The sequence below is a fragment of the Spermophilus citellus genome, assembly GCF_964194105.1.
Source record: "Spermophilus citellus genome assembly, chromosome: 11".
Taxonomy (NCBI): domain Eukaryota; kingdom Metazoa; phylum Chordata; class Mammalia; order Rodentia; family Sciuridae; genus Spermophilus; species Spermophilus citellus.
In genome coordinates this window covers 106050903-106073557 of record NC_138192.1, presented here as the reverse complement: position 1 = coordinate 106073557, position 22655 = coordinate 106050903, and the positions used below count along the sequence as shown (strand labels likewise).

General features: G+C 35.8%; 1 protein-coding gene across 2 annotated transcripts in view; it reads right to left on the bottom strand.

Annotated features, from left to right (window-relative positions):
* PARD3B (par-3 family cell polarity regulator beta) overlaps nucleotides 1-22655 on the bottom strand; it is a 1004964-nt gene that overhangs the window by 436206 nt on the left and 546103 nt on the right. For both annotated transcript variants that reach the window (XM_081260439.1, XM_081260440.1), the window contains one exon: nucleotides 2814-2999. In XM_081260439.1, coding sequence (XP_081116565.1) covers nucleotides 2814-2999 — 186 coding nt within the window. The remainder of the gene's footprint in view (nucleotides 1-2813; nucleotides 3000-22655) is intronic.

The following is a 22655-nucleotide window of genomic DNA, read 5'->3' as shown; positions in this document are numbered from 1 at the left end:
GAATCATAGAACAGGTGGCAATTTTCTGAAGAGTAACGGTAGATTATTGGAGTAGCAGCAGAAGAAGAGAAAACAATTTTTTTTTCCTGTTAATCAGATTTCTTGTGAGCTCACTCAGGCCTCTGTATTCTTTACACTGCAAAAGGTAAACAAGACAAGAGGATACTAAACACTCACAACAAGGCTAGATTCATGATTGATGCCTCATACTGTTTAAGATAGCTATAAATATGCTGTCCAGTGGTTTTTAATGGTGTGATCGTCTGACTCAGCAGACCCATGTCAGGAAAGAAATTTACATAAATGGAAAGTGAACTCTTTCTACACAAGAAACAAGACTGTTAGAAACTGCTTAGGTAAGGAGACACTCACTTACACAAACATGGATATACGTATTAAACCATCCGCCAATATCTGCTGGAGCTTAAGTTATTGCCCATAAAAAAGCAAAGATGTTTGCTTTTAATTTCCAAAACGTCATCTCAGTTTCAATTTTACTGGGAATAAATTCCCTAAATAGCACTGTCATTAGGAGTAAGAAGAATAACATCAAGCAGTATCCACAAACATGACTTAAGCTTAGCCCATGTTTAGGAGGCTTGGCTAAGAGGGGTAAGCATGAGAAGACCATGCCAGGGGGACAGTCTCTGCTGTCATAGAGCATGCCTGCTTGGTATTGAAGAGCCATCCTGTGCAGTGGCATAGCAAAGGCTCTCGAGCCCAATTTTAGTTTAGCAATTCCTGGCTACCTGATTGCAGTAAAGGCAATAACCTCTGTCCTGCTATGTACAATTTCCTCTTTGATAAAATGGAATGATGCTGATAATAAAATGTGAACACGAAGAATGAAATTAGAAAATCCATCTAAAACGCTTACCTCGGTGCCACCCAGCATATACTAAGCACTAAGTATAATAAGTTTTAATAGCTGTTGTCATTGTTACTGTTACTATCATCTCCTTCTATTCCTAGTTGTGCACTCTGAGCTATATTTGGAGTATTATAGATTGGCCGATGGGCCTTGATTCATCATCTGTTTCTGTTCCCATACTTCTGCCATAGTTTCAATGTGGCCAGAGGATATTTCTCTACCACACCACTGTGGATTTAGCCTTATAACTTGGCCAGTTGTCTGGTGTGGAGTGAGGGTATGCTGATTCAGAGTCTAGGCATTCGCTTCCCTCAACTTCTGCTGGCCCTCGGACACCTAAGCTAGCCTGTTGATCCAAGGAGTAAATGAAATCTGTGGGGCATACTCAGACCTGAAAACTTACAGTGTGAGAAAGAAAACAAAACGATTCAGAGCCACCACCAGCAGCAGCTGCCCTGCAGAGCCATGGAAGAAATAAAAAAATATTGAAATTAATGAAATTTTGTGATTATTTATTATATGACAAAAACTAACTGACATAGGAGCAAACTGAAGAGTTGTCTATTCACAATGCAATCCTTATTTCCTAAGTATCTAGATTGAAGCAAAAGTGGAAGGGTAAATGTAGGAAGATGAATTCTTTTTTTTTTTTTTTTTTAACAAAATGCCTTTATTTTTATGTGGTGTTGAGGATCGAACCCGGGTCTCCCGGTGCTAGGTGAGCACTCTACCACTGAGCCACAATCCCAGCCCCGGAAGATGAATTCTTTAACCAAGCCAGAATTCTAAGACCAGGGTGTTCCCCTGGAGTCTAACTAGATCTTCTTGGCTTTTGCATGAAAATAGGCATACATTATCAATACTGAGATCATTTTTTAAATGTTTAACATTTATTGGAATCCTCTGTTAGGTACTATGCTCAGCACGTACTTTTGCGTGTATTTTCTCCATTAGTCTCAATAGCACTGGCACTACAAGTTTTACTCACTTCACAAATGATGAAACTGAGGCATTTTGAGGAGGGATAATTGATCTATATTCAAAATAAAAAGGCAGTATTCAAACTCAAGAACCTCATTGCCGGGTATGAGCTGATGGTGACAGAAGCTAGTGGCTTGAACATGTACTTCCTCCCTACAATTGCTTTGCTACTCTCATCACATTGTTCATGTTAATAGTTTAATCCTTAGAACCCTATGAAGTGGGCTTTGCTTATTATTCCCATTCTACAGATGAGAAAAATGGGAGATAGCCGGCCAAGTTCCTTGTACATGTTTTTGCAGAGGTAGGGAGCTGGTGGGCTGATGTTGAATGCAGGCAATCTACTTAGCTGCTACACTACATTGATAGCTAAAGACACATTGCTCACCCCAATGGGTCCTGAACTCCCACTGGGGTGGGCAATGTGACTTTAGCTTCCATTTCTCTGGAAATGTATAAACTTATCCAAATGTTCAAAAGCAAACATGCATTCTGAGTACCACAGTTATCTTTGAGTGTAAACCTGTGATAAATGACCTTTAATTTACACTACACTCATTCTCAGGCTCCACTGAGCTTTCATTCCTGCAAGCACGATTTTCTCATTTGTTGCCTTTTCATCAACTTGTTTTTAGTTTTGTTTTTTTTCTGGTTGTGTATTTTTAGGCTCAACTCTGACAGGTTACAAACTCAGAGGCATCCTAATGGAGTAATAAATAGGATGTGAAAAAAAAATGTAATCATCATGGGCTTTTAGAACTATCTCTGGGAAATAAAAATAACCATCTAAGGTAGGCAACAGCCTGATATTTCCCTGGATTCGTTCACACATATGTCTCCTGAAGCTGTCAGGAAAGGTGCAATGGTCTCAGCCCAGCACATAGCTTCTCCATCCTGACCCCAGCACACCAGCCACACCTGCAAGGACCTTCTCCTGAGCCTGCAAATATCATCTGCTCACCTTAAAAGCAGCGCCTCCGTGGATAATGGATTTGATAAAAATCCCCAGGTCTGTTCCAGTCTCTCGGGATTTGTTTCCTTTCAAGCTCACCCCCAGGCCAGCAGAGCCCGAGTCATTCAGGGGGATCTCAAAGGTGAGTTGCTCGCTTGTCTCGAGGGAGAGTGCATAGCAGTCGGGTTCTCCTTTCTGTTGGGAGAATGAACATGAAAAGAGTGAGGAAAAGAAAGCAGATTGGCAGTTCCCCCTCTCAGTGACCAAATGCAACAACAGGACAGGGTGTGGGTTTCTAATAAAGGTAATCCTGCTCTCAGCAAAGGCTGCTTGCTTTTATGCATGGGGGCCACTGCCATATCACCAAGTAGGGCAATGAGCTCTCAAAGATGATGTTTGGTGATGGTCAACTGAACGAACCATGTTGCAAGGCAGAGTCATACAAAGCGAAATGGTCCATAGCATTTGGAAATTCAGCAGAATATTTTAAATCATATATTATTACAATATATTATTTATTAAAATATATTATAGAAGTTAGACCTTAGGCTTAGGGAATATAAGGTATCAAAAGATACCTTAGAGATACTGTGGTCTCAACATCTTCATCCTACAGATGAAGAAATAGAGCTTAGTGGAGAAATATGTTAAAATTTCAGGGAAACATTTCACCTAGTTAATTTAAAACATTTCATTTACCATGGACTCAATGCGATTGGTAAAGATTGCCAATAGGACACAGAGCCCAAAAACAAAACAAACAAACCAAAACCAAACAAAATAAAAAAAAAAAACCCTCTCACTTTAAAGTTAGAGAAATGTGATTTATAATGGGTACATTGAATTTAATCTCCCTTTTCAAATCTCATGCTCTAAACCTGCATTTTGGGAAGTAGAACCCACTGCCAGTCAGTTTTTGGACCCTAACAAAAATTATTATGCTCAACAAATAATTTGTATCCTCTTTGACAAATCACTTCTAGCCATGAGCCAACTATTCTCCAGACATGGTTAATCATATCTGGTCTCCGTGTTTTCCAATATACAGTAGTGGGGACAGACACCTGCTATACACGTGACAATCTTTGTAGGCGTCCCTCTGCATTCTTCTCAAGCTTGCGGAAATGGGAAACTGCCACAGCATTTAACTGGAAAATTTGAAAATGAGATATTCCTGGAAGCCATCAGCTCATTCTGGGCCAATAGTTCCTTCCTCTCTGTAATTATGTCTAGAAACTCTCATCTTAAGGTCACTTTGAGGGGACTCTTATGTAAAATTGCATATTTAAAAAATTACTATGAATGCCTGAATGTCAGTCATGAATAACTATGAAATCAGAAGTAGCAAAAACCCTATAATTAAAACAGGATTAAGGGGTCTGATCATAGCCAGATCCACTGCCGTGACATTTTCAACCCCTAACAAAACAGAGGGAACCCACATTGAACTTTTAAAGAAATAATTCCTTCATTTAAATTCATTGTAAATGAAGTTAGCTGTGAAGATTTTCACAATAGGTTGTTCAAACACATGAAACTTTATTGCTTAATTCAATAAACCTACTACAGTTTAGCCCTTTTTAACTAACCTATTATATTATCATCTAAGGAACAAATTCCAGTATTTGATTCAAAATGTCTGTCTTTTTGCCATTGGAATGATAGCACTTGGCACTAAATGAAAATAATCAGCCTTCATCTTTGTCTTCCAATATGCCTATTAGATCCCATAACATTTCATAGTCATTCATATTTCCTGGCATCTTTGGGAGTTGGTTAATTTTGGCCAAAAAAGTTCCAGTGAGTTAAAGCATAAATTAAAGGTAAACTGTTCTGACTACAAATTTGTGAACATTTTAAGAGGAAAAACTAGAAAGCTTCTCTGGTTTTTATCTAAGGGAGACAAAGCAATGAAGACCAGTTTTGCTATACAAATACAGTAAAGTATCATTTAACGATGGGACATGTTCTGAGAAATTATCACCAAGTCAGGTGATTTTGCCCTGAGGATGTGATGGAAAGTACTTACACAAGCTGAGATGGCTATGACATCACTAGGCAATGGAATCTATAAACTACCATCATATATGCAGTTTATCACAGAAAAAAAAATGACATTGTATTGTAAATGACTATACCTTCAAACCACTTTTCTACAAACAAATAAGTTTTCTTTGGGCAACTGTGTTTAATTTAAGATTAAAATAAGATTGATAACCATTATTTTTTTGCACTAATACCTTTCCTTTATTACCTTAGTATAAGAGCAAAATAAAGATCAAATGGCATTATCTTTTCATCTGAAACTCATCTTTTCTAAGTTCCTGACATCTGAGAGTTAAAAATATAACAAAAGCAATGTGTTAGAGGCTTAACAGTGATTTTTTGGTTCCAGTCTAAGGGTTTACACATATAATTACATGGACTCTTCACAGCTACCCTTCTAGGTTTATTATCATGACCATTTTACAGATGAGGAAGGCGAGGTGCACAGTAGTTGAGTACCAAGCCTAGAGTCCAAAGGACTTTTCAATGCTGGAGCTTTATGGAGCCCAGGTAGCCTGGTTCCTGGGTCATACTATCAATCTATTTTTAGGGAAGAGTTCTGTGTGTCCACTGCATTTCCATATTCTCCATTATTCTATACCCATTTCAACAAAAAGCGCCAATAATTTATGGTGTATATGGTACTTTAAAATATGCATATATAGTAAACTGCTAAGTCAAGCTAATTAACATATGTATTACCTTACATACTTACCATATTTTTGTGATGAGGCCATTTAAAATGTGCTTTCAACAATTTTCAATAACATAATACATTGTTATTAATCACAGCATTCAGTATGACAGATCACTGAAACTTACTTCTAGAATTGAAGTTTTGTATACATTGACCAACTTCAATCTTCCCCACCCCTGGTAATCACCCTTCTGCTCTCTGATTCCACTGAGCTCAACTCTGTCAGACTCTTAACTGTTAATTGTCTAAATTCTTGTGTCCCAACTGTTGTGAACCACCAGTGTGATATGACCTACCCTCAAGAAATACCAAAACAGATTCCAACAAAAAAAAATGACATGAATTTTATAGTCTCCACCAACTACAGTTTTGCTTACATCTTTCTTATGCTGTACCATGCTTAACCCATAATTAGTGGTCTCTAATAACAGCAAAATTCCCAATGGTGAAGGAAGCCATTACAGTAGTTAACACGGCCATTTCCTCTGTTAGAAATAAATGTCCCTTTACCTAATGTACAAAAAAAAAATCAATATGCTGAAGGCCTCTTTCCAATAATCTTGGTTCAACCAGCGACTTTGAAAATTAAACTCAAATCTTGCCAGACAATGCTCTGCAGCAGATGGAAAGGGGTAAGTACTCTCAAGTGCCTCCAATGCAGGACCCCAGTGATGTGATGAACAAAGGCAATGTCACACACGACATCAAACCCTCTCTGGCTTCCTGTTTTACAGACAGGTGTTCTTTCCACATTGTGTCTGGAGTATCTCTTGCTTTTATAACACATCCCCCTACATGCATGCATGGATACACACACACACACACACACACACACACACACAAACTCCAATGAGTTAATGCTGGTACAACAGGGAAAATCTTGTGAATGTCATTTTTTTTGGTCTATTCATTATTTTTCATTTTTTGCTTCAGACCCTGACTTTAGACACAGATTCCTCCAGATCCCTAGAGCTAGGCTCAGAGTGAATGCCTTCACTGCCTAAAAACTAGGCCTCATACCCCAGTAACCTGCCCAGAGCCAGTCATGCCACATCCTCAACACAGGCTTTCTCAACTTCAGCACAACTGACATTTGGTGCCTGACAAGTCTTTGCTGTGGGGGGCTGTCCTACGCATTGCATTTGGTGAAATCCCTGGCTGGATGTCAATAATAACTACCTTGCCTAGCTGTGACAACCCAAAATACCTATCAAATATCACCTAGGTTCAAAATCAGCTCCAGTTGAAAAACCACTGCCCTGAATCAAAAAATTATCAAATGCAGTCAAATTCAAAAGAATCAGCCAGGCACAGTGGTACATGATAGTCATCTCAGGAACTCCAGAGGGTGAGGCAAGAAGGTGGCAAGTTCAAGGCCAGCCTCAGCAACTTGGTGAGGCTGTGAGCAACTTAGCGAGACTCTTGTCTCAAAATACAAAGGGCTGGAGATGTCAGTGGTTAAGTGCCCCTGTGTTCAATACCTAACAACAGCAACAATAACAACAACAACCATCTAGGACTTTCTGCCTCATTCAGAGAAAAAGCCCAAATCCCTTACAATGTCTTGCAGACTCTTCCTAAGCTAAGTGCTCTAACTCTCATCTCTGAGCCATCTGCTGCTCACCCTGCACCAGTCACTCTGGCCTTGCTTCTTTCCTTTAGCACCACCTGCACACTTCCAGGTCCTTTACACTGCTCCTTTCTTCTCACTTTGAATGAACCTCCACAGTATTCCGCAGATCTCATTCCTTCATGTCTTTGTCCAAATGTCAACTCCTCAGTGAGGTCTTTCTTCAGCTTTCAACTTAAAAGTGTTACTTCCCTCTCAAAAGCATCCTGCTCATGTCTGTTATCTTGCTTTGCTTTTCATGACATTTGCCACACATTAAATACTTGCTTATTTTTTAATAACATCTCTCAGATGCAGGGATCTCTATATTCTGCTTTTTCCCTCACCAATATATTCCTAGTGCCTAAAACAGTGTCAGACTTAAATACAGGTGTGGGATAAATATTTTTTAATGAATACATTGATGTAAACATCCAAATGTACACGCTTGGGTGTTTGTATAGATGTGTATCTGTGTTGTGTATTTGTGGGATTCTATATACATCTATAAGCAAATGAATAAATTACTGGATGCAATGTTTTAATAATTAAAACATTAATATAAATTAATTTCTTATGTTAAAATAATTTTAACAAGTATAAGGTATCACAGGAATAAGGACTCTTCAGTTAAGGTTAATAAGGTTACAGGGAGATGCTAAGGTAACTTAGAACAATTTCCCTTTTGATACCATACTTCCTGCTCCTAGGAGAGGATCACCCAGCTTGCCTTCAACATCAAATCCTCAATGAAGGCAAGATATTCTATAGCTACTAATCTGTGATAGATACTGGCCTGTTTATGGTTTTAAATTGCATCAGGTACCTCAGAGTATAAGTGAACACTGCAAATGATAATATTCAAAGTACATTTCATCAAGCTTGACAAGTATTGTGATCTAGCACCCAAAGTCACATTATCTATCTATATGTCTGTCTATCCACCCATATCCACGCACTTATCCATCCATCTATAGGCCTAAAAATGCATGCACATGCACAGACCGTGTACACATACAAATTCCACGAGATAAGATTCACCCAGAATGTAACTCATTCTGTTGATTTTTGTACTATTCTACTCCATTTGATAGTTTTAAAATTTTGGTTATAACTCACAAAATTGATTCTATAATATAGCACATTTTTAAATTGGAAAAACTGCAATTATGTATGTATGGGTATTATTTTTATTAAATAAAAGGAAAAAATGAAATGAAATACAAAACCTAAAAAGATGTTAACTTCCTTTTCTTTCCTGATTTTATAAGCCATTTTAATGCTTTATCACATCAAGCTCTAGCCCTTTTTCTTTTTTACACAGCCTTCAAGTTTCTGTAACTGTATTCTGTTACCATCCTAGTTTTATGTATATGTATTTCTCTTCTCCCTTCCTTGCAGTTGTTTCTCTTGCTATATCTCCACTGTTCTGATTTGTCTGTGTATTGCTACTCTACTTCAAAACCCAATGAATTAATTCTTAGAGATTTGAAGATGAGATGGACCTGAATGATAAGAACTGATCTTTGCAAATCATAACCATTTCATAAAATTTTATCAGGCACCTACTATGTACAAAACACCCTAATGGGAAATGGTCGGTCTACATAGATCATAATTGGCAAAAACTTTATTGCACAACATAGGGGAGACTTCAATTTCATTCATGCTATTATCTGGAGAGGAAGAAATAGAATTTAAGGTTATGAAAGAAGAGTCCACATAGTCAGATACACTAACTGTTTTTATAAAATAAGTGTCAAAAATCATTACTTGGCATGAGAAGAAGAAATAGAATCAGAAAGATGACTAGGGAGGCATCCATATTATTAGCTTAAGAGTATTCCAAATGAGGCCATCTCTAGAATTGCAACTATCTTGTATTGCAAAGCAGAGCTTGATTCGCACACCACAAGTGGTAATAACCCCGCCTTTCAAACCCTATGGGAATCTACCAGTCCATGGGACCAATGTTCAGTTTCCCAGAAGCCCAGGTCAGACCTGAAAGCATCCATGCTGAACCTTTTACGGCCCTCATTTCATTAAATGCTGTGCTCTTGGCTCGGCATAAACATGCTTTGGATGTCTTTGCTTTGCCTCCCAAATGTGTAATTAGTCTGTGTTGTGAGCAGCTTACTTTATGTAAGAATTATGTTTCACATGCAATCATTTTGTCAATTACCAAGACTCAAACAAAAGAGCTTTAAGGGGGGAAAAAAGAATAAGATTTTCTTATATATAAAGCAAAAGCTATACCTGGAAATTCTGCCAGGACATTTTAGAATAAGCTTAACCATTGTTAATTTTTGCCTGAGTAAATTCCAAGGAATTTAAAGGGATGAAACTTTTGTTACAGATAAATAAATTTTCACAATTATGAAAGGATAAGACACCTGCAAGACACTTAATTTTCTGAAAATATTTTCTTAATCTTCTGAAAAAAGCACTAGGTAACCATTATAGGCATGAAAGGTTTTTGGCCAATTGGATTATATAAAATTCAGATTGTGAATATCATCCTACAGTGGGGATCAGAGGCTCATTCCAACAGCAGGGAACCATTTTATCTTTGATTGTACTTTTCAGAGAGTAAAGAAAAAGATTAGAGATGAGCAGGTGCATGTGAAGGTAAATGGTGATCTAAGTATGATCATTTTAATAAATAGTAAAGGACTTTTTCTCCCACTACTGCTGATGTATAAACAAAATCAGCAAAACTCTTGGTGATTTATAAGCGGGCAGATGATCTATTATTGCCTTCTGGACAATATAGATGACCTCAAAAAAGAATCAGATAGCAAAGTGCTAAAAAAAAAATTAAACCTGAATTCTCCTCTAATTTGTTGAGAAACAGTCCAAAATTCAGTATCACATATCAATCATAAAGAAAAAAAATGCAAGTTAATGTTCACATGAGTAGGAAAAAATTTTCAGAGAGCTAAATGTAAGCAACTCTGATATTTACTTTTAATGAAAGGAAAAAAATTAAAGGTAGATTATAGTTAGCTCAAAATGTCAGTATTTAAAATTTATGTCTTTATTGTGCTCTCTCAAAGTGCACAATCATTCATTTTAGATAATTTTAACCACAACCTGAATGAAGAAAATCCTAGATTTGTTTGTATTTGAGATATTTTTATTAGCGTATTCTAATTATACAGAATAGCAGGATTCATTGTTACATATTTGCACATGCACACAATAGAAAAATATAATTTGGGCATTTCCATTCGCCAATGTTTCCCCTTTCTTTCTCCTCCCCTTTTCCTTTCCCCACTTCCTTTACTAGTCTTCATTCTATTTTCATGAGATCTCCTGCCCCGTTTTTCTCTTTAGCTTCCATATATGAAAGAAAACATATGACCCTAGACTTTCTAAGCCTGGCTTATTTTGTTCAAAATAATGCTCTGAAGACCCAACAATTTTCCCAAGAATGACATAATTCATTCTTCTTCATGGAAGAATAAAAATCCATTGTGGGTATATGCCACATTTTCTCCATCTGTTCATCCATTGACGGATATAGAGGCTGGTTCCATAATTTGGCTTTGTGGATGGTGCTGCTATAAACATGGGTATGATGACTTCAGTTCCTTAGCATAAATACCAAGGAGTATTATAGCTGGGTCATATGGTATTTCCATTCTTAGTTCTTTTGAGTACCATACTGGTTTCCATAGTAGTTGTACTAATTTACAATCCCCCGACAGTGAAGAAGTGTTCCTTTTACTCACATCCTCTCCAGGATTTATTATAATTTGTTTGCTTGATGGCTGCCATGGCTAAAGATACTGAACTTTTTTTTTTCATAATTTGTTGGTCATTTGGATTTCTTTTGAGAAATGTGTGTTTAGTTCATTAACCCATTTATTAGACTGTTTTATAGTGGTAAGTTTTTCCAAGTTCTTTACTCTAGGCATTAATCTTTTGTTGGAAGAGTAGCTAGCAAAAATTTTCTCCCATTCTGTAGGTTCTCTCTTCATGTACTTGTTTCTTTTGCAGTGCAAAAAACTTTTAACTTGATGTCATCCCATTAATTAATTCTGGGTATTATTTTTTGAGCTTTAGGGATCCTACCGAAGAAGTCATTGCCCATTGGACTGCTGACTCTATGTTTTTTTTAGCAACTGCAATGTTTCAGGTCTAAAACCTAGATCTTAACTCATTTTGAATTGCCTTTTGTGCAGGGTGAGAGATGGGAATCTAATTTCATTCTTCTGCATATGGATGTCCAGTTTTCCCAGCATCATTTGTTAATAAGGCTATCTTTTCTTCAACACATGTTTTTGGCACTTTTGTCAAGGATCAGATGACTATATCTGTATGGTTTGTCTATGTGTCATTTATTCTCTTCCAATAATCTGTGTGTCTATTTTTATGTCAGTACTATGCAGGTTATTTGATACAATAAGGCTATAGTATAATTTGAAGTTGGTATTGTGATGTCTCTAAGTATTGCAGTTTTGCTTAGAATTGCCTTGATTATTCTGGTTCTTTTATTATTATATAGAATTTTAGGACTTTTTCTAGTTCTATGAAGAATACCATTGGTACTTTGATGGGAATTATATTGAATCTGTAGGTCACTTTTAGTGATATGGCCATTTTAACAAAGTTAATTCTACCTATCCATGAATATGAGAGATCTTTCTGTTTTTTTTTTTTTTTTTTTGTGTGTGTGTGTGTGCTTTAATTTCTTTCTTTAGTGTTTTATAATTTTAATCATAGAAGTCTTTCACCTCCTTGGTTAGATTTTTTCCAAGGTATTATTTTAGAGGGTACTGTGAATAAAATTGTTTTCTTGATTTTCATTGGGTTCATTTTTGATCTATAGAAAAGTTATTGACTTTTGTATGTTGATTTTTTTATTCTCCTACTTTGCTGAATTTGGTAATTGTCTCTAGAATTCTTCTGGTGGAGCTTTATGGAACTTCTAATTATACATTCATATCATCTGCAAACAGTAATCATTTGACTTCTTCCTACCCTATTCATATCCCTTTTATTTTCTTCTCTTGCCAAACTACTGTAACTAAAATTTTAAGTACTATATTAAATAGTAGTAGTGATAATGAATATTCTTGTTTTGTTCCTAATTTTAGAGAAAAATACTTTCAGCTTTTAATCATGTAATATGTTTTGTTTGGGTATTTTTGTAATCTTTCTGATGGTTCCTTCTATCCTTAATTTATTCAGTGTTTTTAACATGAATGTGTACTGAATCTTGTTGAGGGCTTTCTCTGCATGCATTGAGGTGGCTATGAATTTTAAAATTCCATTTCTGTGGTGAATAACATTTATTGATTTGCATATGATAAACCATCCTTGTATCCCTTTAATGAAATCAATGTGGTTATGATGTACAATCTTCTTAATATGTTGTTGAATACAATTTGGGAATATTTTATTAAGGATTTCTGCATGTATGCTCAACAGGAATACGGGTCGTTAATTTTCTTTCCTCAATGTGTCCTTTTCTGGTTTTGGTTATAGGGTGATATCAGCTTCATAGAATGAATCTGGAAGCATTCCATCCCTTTTCTATTTCATGTAATAATCTGAAGAGCATTGGAATGAGTTCTTCTTTAAAGCTCTGCTAGAGGTCAGCTGGGATTCCACTTGGTTCCAGGCTTTTTGTTGTTGGAAGACTTTTCATTATTCTTCAATCTCATTGCTTGTTTGCTAAGACTTTTATTATCCTTTTCATTCAATTTTGCAAGTCATATATGTAAAGAAATGTATCTATTTATTCTAGATTTTCCAAATTGTCAAAGTTTTCAAAATGGTCCCCAATGATCTTCTAGATTTCTATGATGTCTATAGTGATATCTCCTTTTTCATCTCTAATTTTATTAACCTGTGTATTCTCTTCCTTTCTTTTCTTAGTTTGACTCAGGGTTTATCAATTTTTTCCATCTTTTCAAAGAACCAACTCTTGTTTCATTGAATCTTTGTATTGTTTTTATTCTCTATTTCATTATTTGGGGCTCTGATTTATTTTCTTTCCTTCACTGGCTTGAATTAACTTGTTCTTATTTTTCTAGAATCTTTAGATTCATCATTAGGTTGTTTATTTATAATCTTTCTTAAATTTTTATGTAGGCATTCATAGCTATAAACTTTCCTCTTAGCACCTACTTCATAGTGTCCCAGTTTCTGATGTGTTGTCTCTCTATTCTTGTTTGAATAAAAAATTTAAACATTTTCCCAATTTCTTCTATAATGTGGGGCATAAATATTTAAAATCAGTATGTTTTCTTGTTAGATTGTTCCTTTTGTCAGTATTAAGTGGTGTTCTTCTTCAAGACACTTTTTTCATGTGTAATTAGAACCATCCCACAGAAAGTGAGTAGAAAGAGGAAACTTCTAAAAGCAAGATTTGATCACTGTCCAAACTTATCTATACTAATTTCCTCTAAGTAAAAATTAAAATAATACCAGAAATAGTCATTATTTATTGCCTGTTCAATATTAAAGTGCCTTAATGTAATATAAAGTCCAAGATTAACAAAAATCAAACAAATCAGAGTTGATATTCTTATAGCAATGTTTCCTCCTTTCTGTACATAAACTTGAAATAATGTGCACATGCATCAGAATTTCACATTTTACCTACTAATATGTATAATATTTGTTTTATGCATCAGTTGAGAATAAATTTAATTAATTAAAATGAATATAATATCTTATGTCATGAAAAATAATATAAAAGATAAATTCAGACAGCATGCATTTTTATGAAACTTCTGTTTTTTTTTTCATATTGAGAAACAACAGGAGTTTTTGTTTTGTTTTTACTTTTCCTTGTTAAGAGTAGATTAGAGAAAGTTCATCAAAAATCTTAAATATTTTATATGGAATACCTCACTGGCTAAAATATAAGACTATATATGTTTTTATAAACATAAGATTCAAGAACAATACAATTGTAATAAATCAATGACCTTAAAGGGAGGATAATGGGCCAGATGCTACATAGAGTAGTACATTTGGGAAGCTGAGCCCTCAAGTGGATGACCTCTAATATCTTTTGCCATCAGAAATGCCAAGGCCTCCTGCATTTGATGCCTTTGAAAGAGATAGAAGTGAAAAGGATAGAAGGGAAACATAAATCACAATGCACAGCATCATACTGAAGTGATCCCATTGCTCGACCTGCTCACAGCCTGGCTCTCTGCTCAGGAAGCAGGGGTGGCACTGACTGATGTGGAGGTGCCCTCTGACCCCTGAACCGTTAGTCCACAGTGCTGTTAATGTCTCATGAGGTCTGGCCCAAGACTGTGCCCAAGTAAGACTGGCTTCAGAAACAGTCAAATAAGTCAAAGAAACTGGCTCCCTCTAAGCCATTGATCAGTGTGACACACGCTTTCACAGTCATTGCATGTTGGGAAATGGAAGGGTTTCTCGGATGAAAACTTCTGAGAATTTTTTTTTTTTAAGACTTCTCAGATCTTTTTAAGTGCAAGCACATATTCAGAGTCTTTGAGAGAAAACTAGAGCATACCTTTCATCATGTGATAAACATTCTTCTTCTTGTGGTCTGAGGAAGATGGGAGATACGTTAAAGAGTCATACACTTAATCCATAAACCGGAGAAAAGGAAAGCTTACTTAAGCCCTAGAAAGCCTACTTGAGCCCAGCCCAGAACAGCCAACCCCAGACAACCTGGGGATATGTGAGCCAGAAACAGATGCTTTGTTGTGTACATCACAACACTGGGATAGTTTGTTATGCAGCATTTGAGGGCAGCTCACTACCAGTTTCATCCACTTGTCCTTTTAATTAATTATAGGTTGATTTCCTCTTTCCATTCAGTTTGTTTGTAGTGTGGTGATAAAAGTGGTTTCCTGTCAAAAAGTAGGGATTCACTAACTTATCTGACTATAGAACACATTTTTATATGGAACATATTATACGAAGAGTTCCCTATAAGACACTTGTGGTAATATTGCTTTAGAGAATAAGAGGGAGGACTAGGTACAAAGCATAGAGCAGAAAACAAGAAGGCTCTAGAGAGAAATTGTGCAGGTCATCAACAAGGTCCTAGAGCTGTCAGAGAGCAAGGTGGTTAAACTTCCTGGCTCCATTATTTACATATCCTTATTTTGTGTGCACAGTTAACACCCACAACCACAGAGTATCACAGAAGAAACTGTAGACCCATGTCAGCCTTTAGAAGATGAAGATTGGTGAGTGCATTCTAAAGTCTTTAGAATTTAGGAGTCTTTATTCTACAAAATGGGACAAATAATGCTTAATTTTCTTATGATAAATTTCCTCTTGTAGTTTTTGAAAAAAAAAAAACTTCTGAATTTGGTAGTTTCTATAGATAAAGATAATGAATTAATAAATTAGAGGTCATTATCCTGCAATCCTAGGAAGTGTTATGGTTACAGAATAAAATCTTATATCATCAATTTAGAAGTATAAGAACATTCAATAGAGCAGCCTCCATTCCAAGCATATAAGCCATTATCTAGGGTACAACAACCATCTCAGTAAAGATGATGCAGCTTTCTTCCCAACTCAAGAACTTTAATGGTAGGAATTCATCTCAATTGCTTTCATTTTTCCTAAAGGAACCTATAAATGATCTTTATTTTAAGGCTTGGGGAGTAAATATTTATTAAATTATGCCACAAGGAAGTAAAAGTGCCATCACAGCCTCATATTATTCTATGGTGGGAGAAGGGAGCTACTATTGGTTGGTGAAAGCTGATAAGAAAATCAAATGATAAAACAGAACCATTTTTATCCCGTCCTTTGCTCTGTTGTCTGAGCAGCATCTAATGTGATTCCATCTGGAAACCAATCCCCTTTAGTATTCTATTAATGATAAATAATTTCTAAGTTCCAAATAGGGATTGAAAAATCTCAGTGGGTAACAACCATTTAAAATTCATAGTGATATTTATTTTTGTAATGAAAGTGTTCTTACCATGTATATATAACACGCCATTTGTAGATAGACATATAATTTGCTTTTTATCTTAATAATTAAAACAATTATTCTGTTAAAATTGATTGTCAGATAAAACTCACTATAAAATAAGATATCATTTAGACCCTATAGTGGATGAAAACCCATCCAAATTAAAATGTGAATAGATCTTCCTATCATTATGCTACAAATAAATTGAAGGGGAAGGGAAAATTTACCTAGAGTTAATTCACAGGAAAAAGTGAATGAACTTGTCAGACAACTAACTGTAGTTTCCAAGTGCTGCATAACAAACCATCCTAAAACTGTGATGTGCACAATACAGCATTGAATTTTGATTCACACATTTACAGGTTGGCTTAGGTTTGCCCAATCTAGGCAGGGCTCAGGTGGGCTTGCATATAAATTATGGATTGGATGTATACCTGTTCCACATTTCTCTTATTTTCCTTGGACCACTGGAAACTAGAAACAAATGTATCACATGATATAGGATAGGAAGCAAAAGGAAAGTGGTTTTGAAGCATTTGCTCATATAACATCTGCTAACATCTACCAACCAAATGAATTCACAGTACTCAGTCCTTGGGTTATGGTTGGAAAAGTACTCTCCAAACACCATGAGACCATAACAAGACCATAACAATATAATGCTACTATTTGGAAGAGGAGAATTGAAACCAATAATATCATCCACCAACTAGATGGCTTTTAGAAAATTTTTTTCAACACCTGGGAGATATTAAGAGTTAATGATATTGACACAGGGTTTATATTTCTATAAATCATGTCTTTTCCTTATTTTAAGTATCACATTTTCTATTTGACATATCTATTTTTCCTGTAGTTTGAACCTCAGAGTACCTTGAGTCTGAAATTTTTCCCAAGCTAGTCACAAAGGTCAGCTAGATCACAGATGATTCTTCCTACACATCCCTGAACTGTTCATTACAGGTTCTTTAAGGGGACTGTTCAGGTGACTACAAAGCCCTAAGTAATTGGCCTGGACTACTGAACATTGCCTTTCAGTTATAATAATTCTTCCTCAGTATTCATCTTCCAGGCGCTCCTTTCCCATGCACGTAAGGAAAGCAAGACAAGGGTTAGGGGGCAGCTTCTATGGCCTTAATTCCTATAAAATCAGTCTGTAATTAAGAGAAACTTAAAAGTTCAGAACACTTCCAATCAATTGTTGCTAAATGGAGGTGGAGTAAGAAAGACTTCTTTCTTCCCTGAACTCATGGCTCTTTTTGTTTCCAAAAATGTCAAGTATGCTTCAAAGACACTATGAGGGTGAGGACAGTCTCAGTTCAGTTCATGCCTTAAGAATTAACATTTTTAGAATGAATCCAATGCTCTTCCATGTTTACTTGCTGATATATAACAAAGGAAGATTCATCAAGACACAATTAGTGACTGAATCTTTTTAGTCAAGTGTTTCCTTGATGGTACAGACCCTACGATTTTTATGACAATGAAATCACACACAGGGAACTCTTCATTTCATATGCATGTGTGTACATATCAAGTGCAGACAGTGTTTTCAACTCCAAAGAAAAGTTACAGTGAAAATGTGATTGAATAAAGGGCTCTGTACATATTCCCAAATACCTTAACTCTATATCTCAACATGTAAACTTCCTCTTCTTTGAAGAATTCCACAGTCTTATCAGTGGAGAAACAGTCTGCCCTTCTCTGATCTCCCATTTCACTTCCCTTTTCCATTCTTAAGATCCTCCTCATTTTCTTTCTATTCTTACAATTACTTGCCAGCTTGTCTGTCTTGACTCTGCTATACTACTGTGATCTCATCAAGGGCAGAAATTATGTTTAATTCAAACTTTGAATCCTATTTAGCATCCGGCAGGATGCGTGCATCTAATAAATATTTGTTAAGGGATGACTTCATAAATTTTTTGGTGACACTTCTGTGCCACAGTACTCTTTTGAAATAATGGCATTAAAGGAAAAGAAGAGTGACAGTCATGTTTTGCATCTATCTACAAAAATCATAGTTTTTAACACTTCTAACCTAAACTTTCAAGTAGTCACACATTACATGTGCCTTCTCTTAGTTTTTATGTGGGATTTTCTCTGCCTGAGAATCACCCTATTTTGCCACCCAGTGGCAATTCTTACACGTCAAACCCATATTAATTGTCCCTGTTTGACAATAGTGTAAGGTCTTTGTATCACTCTGTACCTAATTAAAGTAGATAACTAATCACATGATGTCCTAGTAATTTATTATTTCATAAATATCCAAGTCTTTGCCTTATACAAATTTAAGGACTTCAAAGGTAACATTGTTACCTTTGAAGTAGTATATGTTTATACTACCAACACCTATCTAAATACATGCCTAGAACAAGGCATTTTTTAAAGAACATTGTTGAAAAATGCTCCTTTGCTATTTTTTCTATTGAAGCTCCATATGGGGCATATTTTCATTAATATTAAAAAAAATAGTTAGAAAATTACTAAGTAGGTTTCAACACTTTGTAATACAGGCCATCTGATAGGGTGGTCATATGTTCATTAGCAAACAAGTTTTACTATGATCGCCATCACCATCACTGTGTGGTATCTGGGAATATTAGCAATAAATCTGGAATATCTGTAGCCACAGAGAGATTGCCCTCTTTCCATTGCTACAATAATGCTTAGTACAAACATGACCTGTTTGCACTTTGATGCCTATGAAGGGCTGAGCTATGCAAGAAAATAGCTTGCAAATGTTTCTAAGATCGCACATTTACTTTGGCTCATCTGATCACCATATCCGTTCTTAAGTTTTGATATGGGGTGGAGTAAATCTGTCATTCACTTTTACTTTATTATGACAGCTGGTACTATTTGGCAACTACCCTGTTCAAATTAACCCTAAAGAAGAATTTTTCACATTGAAAACTAAGAGTATGCCTACATCAACACCCAAACAATTGGTTGAAAAGAAATTTAAATTCACTTAGTGAGAGAATTTATTTGTTCTAAATAAAACTGAAAAGCAAACTAAAAGCTACTTTGACAGTTGCAGTTGGTGGTAGTTTTTTTTTTTTTTTTTTTTTTTTTAAAAAAAAACAGAATTGGGCAGCAGTTTGTGTATCTAAGCACCAACTAAAACACTCAATATATCAGTATCTGCCAAGCTTTAGCCTTCAAATCCACTGTACATTAGATAGAGATAATCTAGAATATATTTTTATACACTATTTCACTTGGAAGAAGAATCAAACTCATAATTCAAGTATGTTAATGGCTGGTAAAATAGACTCCTGAGCAATTATTTTCTTGTTAAGGCAGCCTTTGATACCAGCCTTCGTCTTTGTGGATGTAGGTTTCATCCCATCATTTCAGCCACTTCAAAAGTAGGGCATTGGCTAAACAAATGCGAGTGATTTGTAAAATCAGTCAGATTTTAACAATATGAAAAAAAATTAGTGTTTAATGAGGACTACATGTTTGGATGCCTTTTCAACTTATTTTTTCTTTAAATGGTAGACACAAAATCCAACATACTAAGGGAAAAAAGAAAAGCACAGAGATATATCCAAAGAATAACAAATTCTAGAATCATAAATAAGTACAAATAATTTACTAATAGGTAATAATGTAAGACACTATGTATGTGTATCTTTATATCCTTTTAACCACTGCTTGGAATAACAGTATTCTTTGTATTTTGTGTAGATCCCTAACTTCTAACAAAATTATTTCTACTCATAGAAAATTTAGCTATAACTTTCTAAGAAACATTAATTGTGTTCTAAGAACATTATGTGTGATAAAAACTCATTTTTTTGCCATCCCATTAAGATAATCTCCCACATTCTCTTAAAGACAAAGAGATGTGCAAATTAAACAAAAAATTAGAATGATCTTCCTTTTATTTTCTTCACTCTCTAGACTATGGTAAATAATGTCTACTCAATACCATGCTCGATCATCTGCTCCCCTGGGACAGTACTTTCAATTAAACCTTTTATTTCATCCAAGAAGGCTTGTTCTCATTGACCACTACACTTTTTATCTGTGGCTTTATGATAATCTAACGCATATCTCCTCCAAGGGAGAATGGCCTGGCCTTATGCATCCTTATTGTTCTTAAACCAGAAGAGAAGTGAAAAACAAAATTAGCTCCTGCTGGAAGCCGGGAAGGAAACTGCATTTGTTTAACACAGCAAGAGGCCTTTCACTACCTGCCCAATGGCCTTGACCATTACACTGCCCTGGCCTCTCAATGTGCAAGCTGCCCCTTGCTGGCTGCTGGCTTCTGATAAGGGATGCCAAATCCCTTGGGAGCCATTGAGAGCTGAGAGCTGAGGCAATGCAATCTTGGGGTTATACTTTCAAAGGCTGGTGGAGGAAGTAAGACATTTACATGTGATCACTATTCTTTTCTGTAAGAAAACCCTACAGGTTAAAGAGGTACCTCTGAACTGCTAACTGAAGGCAAAGGCTTGGCTTTTTAATAAGTAAGCCACCAGCTTGTTGGTAGGTTTTTGGTCTTCACTTTCTTTCTAACTAGGACCCAAGTGATTTGGTTTCTGTCTTAGAAATGCACAAATAATAGTGACACGTTATTAATGTAACCACCATGAAAAATTACTATCTTTTTTTTTTTAATAATCACACTTAATTATGCAGCTAAAGACAAGGCTCGATCCAGTGTAGTTCTATCTCAATGATATAGGGACTAAGTCACTGTTATGTATATCCCAAACATGAACAAATTCAGAAGACTTCATCTTTGTTTAATTTCCTTGCACGCCTACACAGCACATAAAATTATCAAGTTAATAATTGCATTAATATTTATTTATATAATTTATTTACAACCTGTCTTAAAACCCAAGAGGAACTGGGGTGGCTGGCATTAATAATTACACTGAAAATAATCTGCCAAGTTTTCAACATTTCACTAGTGTTGACATGGTCATATTTTTCTAATAGAAGAATCCAGAATACAGTGATTTATTTTTTGTATTAAAGATGGCCAAACCTTAATGAATAATATTTGTAATTCCTTCATTTTTCTTTATGTGGAATGGAAACAAGCTTTAAATAAATAATGACCGTGAGTACAGACAAGGCAATTTCTAGTTAGAAAACTGGTTCTACACAGTGACTTTGTAAATGGTACTTGCAACTTACATCTTTTTGTTTTCCCTCAAAAGAAATATTAGAAAATTTTGTCTCAGTTTCATTTTGCCCACAGGATTTGTTTATTCCATGTTGTCTCCAAAACTTAACAAGTAGTAATTTACACTCTATTGGATGGGCTGTATTTAACAATGTTCTATGGGGAAATGCACCTAAATTCCAATTTAGGAAAGAAAGAACACACTGTCTTCTAAGCTGGCAATGGGAGTAAAGTCCTGATGGTTCCTACAGCAGCGCTGGCATTAAGACAGGATTGGAGGAAGGGCTCCATCTGCACCTAGTACTAGGGCAGCAAGTGCTGCCATGGCAGGAGGTCAAAGAAGGGGCCATGAGAATGATATCTGTTGGCAATTTGTTAGCTCTCCATTTACTTAGGAGAAGGCACTCTTTAGGTCAAGTGCTCCCCAGGTATTCTGAACTGTGGAACAAAAACATACTCAGAGGAGGACTCCTGCTACCCATTCATATATACACATCATTTATAATTCAGGAACTGTCTATACTGAATGTCATGCCAAGATTTGATGCATGGAAATTCAGACAGTAGTATGGAGGAGCAGGAAGAGATCTTAAGAGACCATTTAATTCAATCCCCTTCTTTCATAGAGAAGGGAAATCTTTTTCCAGCTTACTATCAAGTTACTTTCATTTGATAATTCAATTTTACTATTTATTAGTTTATCACTATCAACACAATTCAACTCATATCCTGCAACCCCAATTCAGATTACAAGTATTTAGAAGAATAAATCTGCACATGGGGTGGGAGAATAAGGGAGAAGCAGGTTCCTTTAGAGAGGGAGGTACTCATTTAGGGAAAGGGATATATATATATATATATATATATATATATATATATATATATATATAGAGAGAGAGAGAGAGAGAGAGAGAGAGAGAGAGAGAGAGGCATGATTAAAAATGTTGCTAAACAGCAATGTAGGGGAGGGTGCCATGCCTTATCAATTATTGTATCTGTAGCAATATATTTACATAAGGACTCAATAAAAGTTCTGCAAATAAAATTAAGAGAAGAACCAAGAAATTAAATGACCATTCCAAACTCAAACACACAGTGGCAGTCCTGGGCCAACTAACTGAATCTTATGTCCCTGATATATACTCGTTCTGCTATAGAAAAGTAGACTATCCAATTTTCCTGATGTAATGTGGGATATTATAATAGTATAGACTCCCAGTGAATGTCTCCTTGAAATGTGATGCTGCTGCTCTTCCCATCTGAACAGGGAATCTATTTCCCCATTCCTTGGATCTCCACTGGCCTTGTGATCTGTTTGGACCAAGAGAATGAGGCAAAAGTGACAGTGCACAAATTCTAAGGCTCAGTTTTAAGGCCTCATACATCTTTTGTTTTTGTTGTCCTCAGAATGCTAT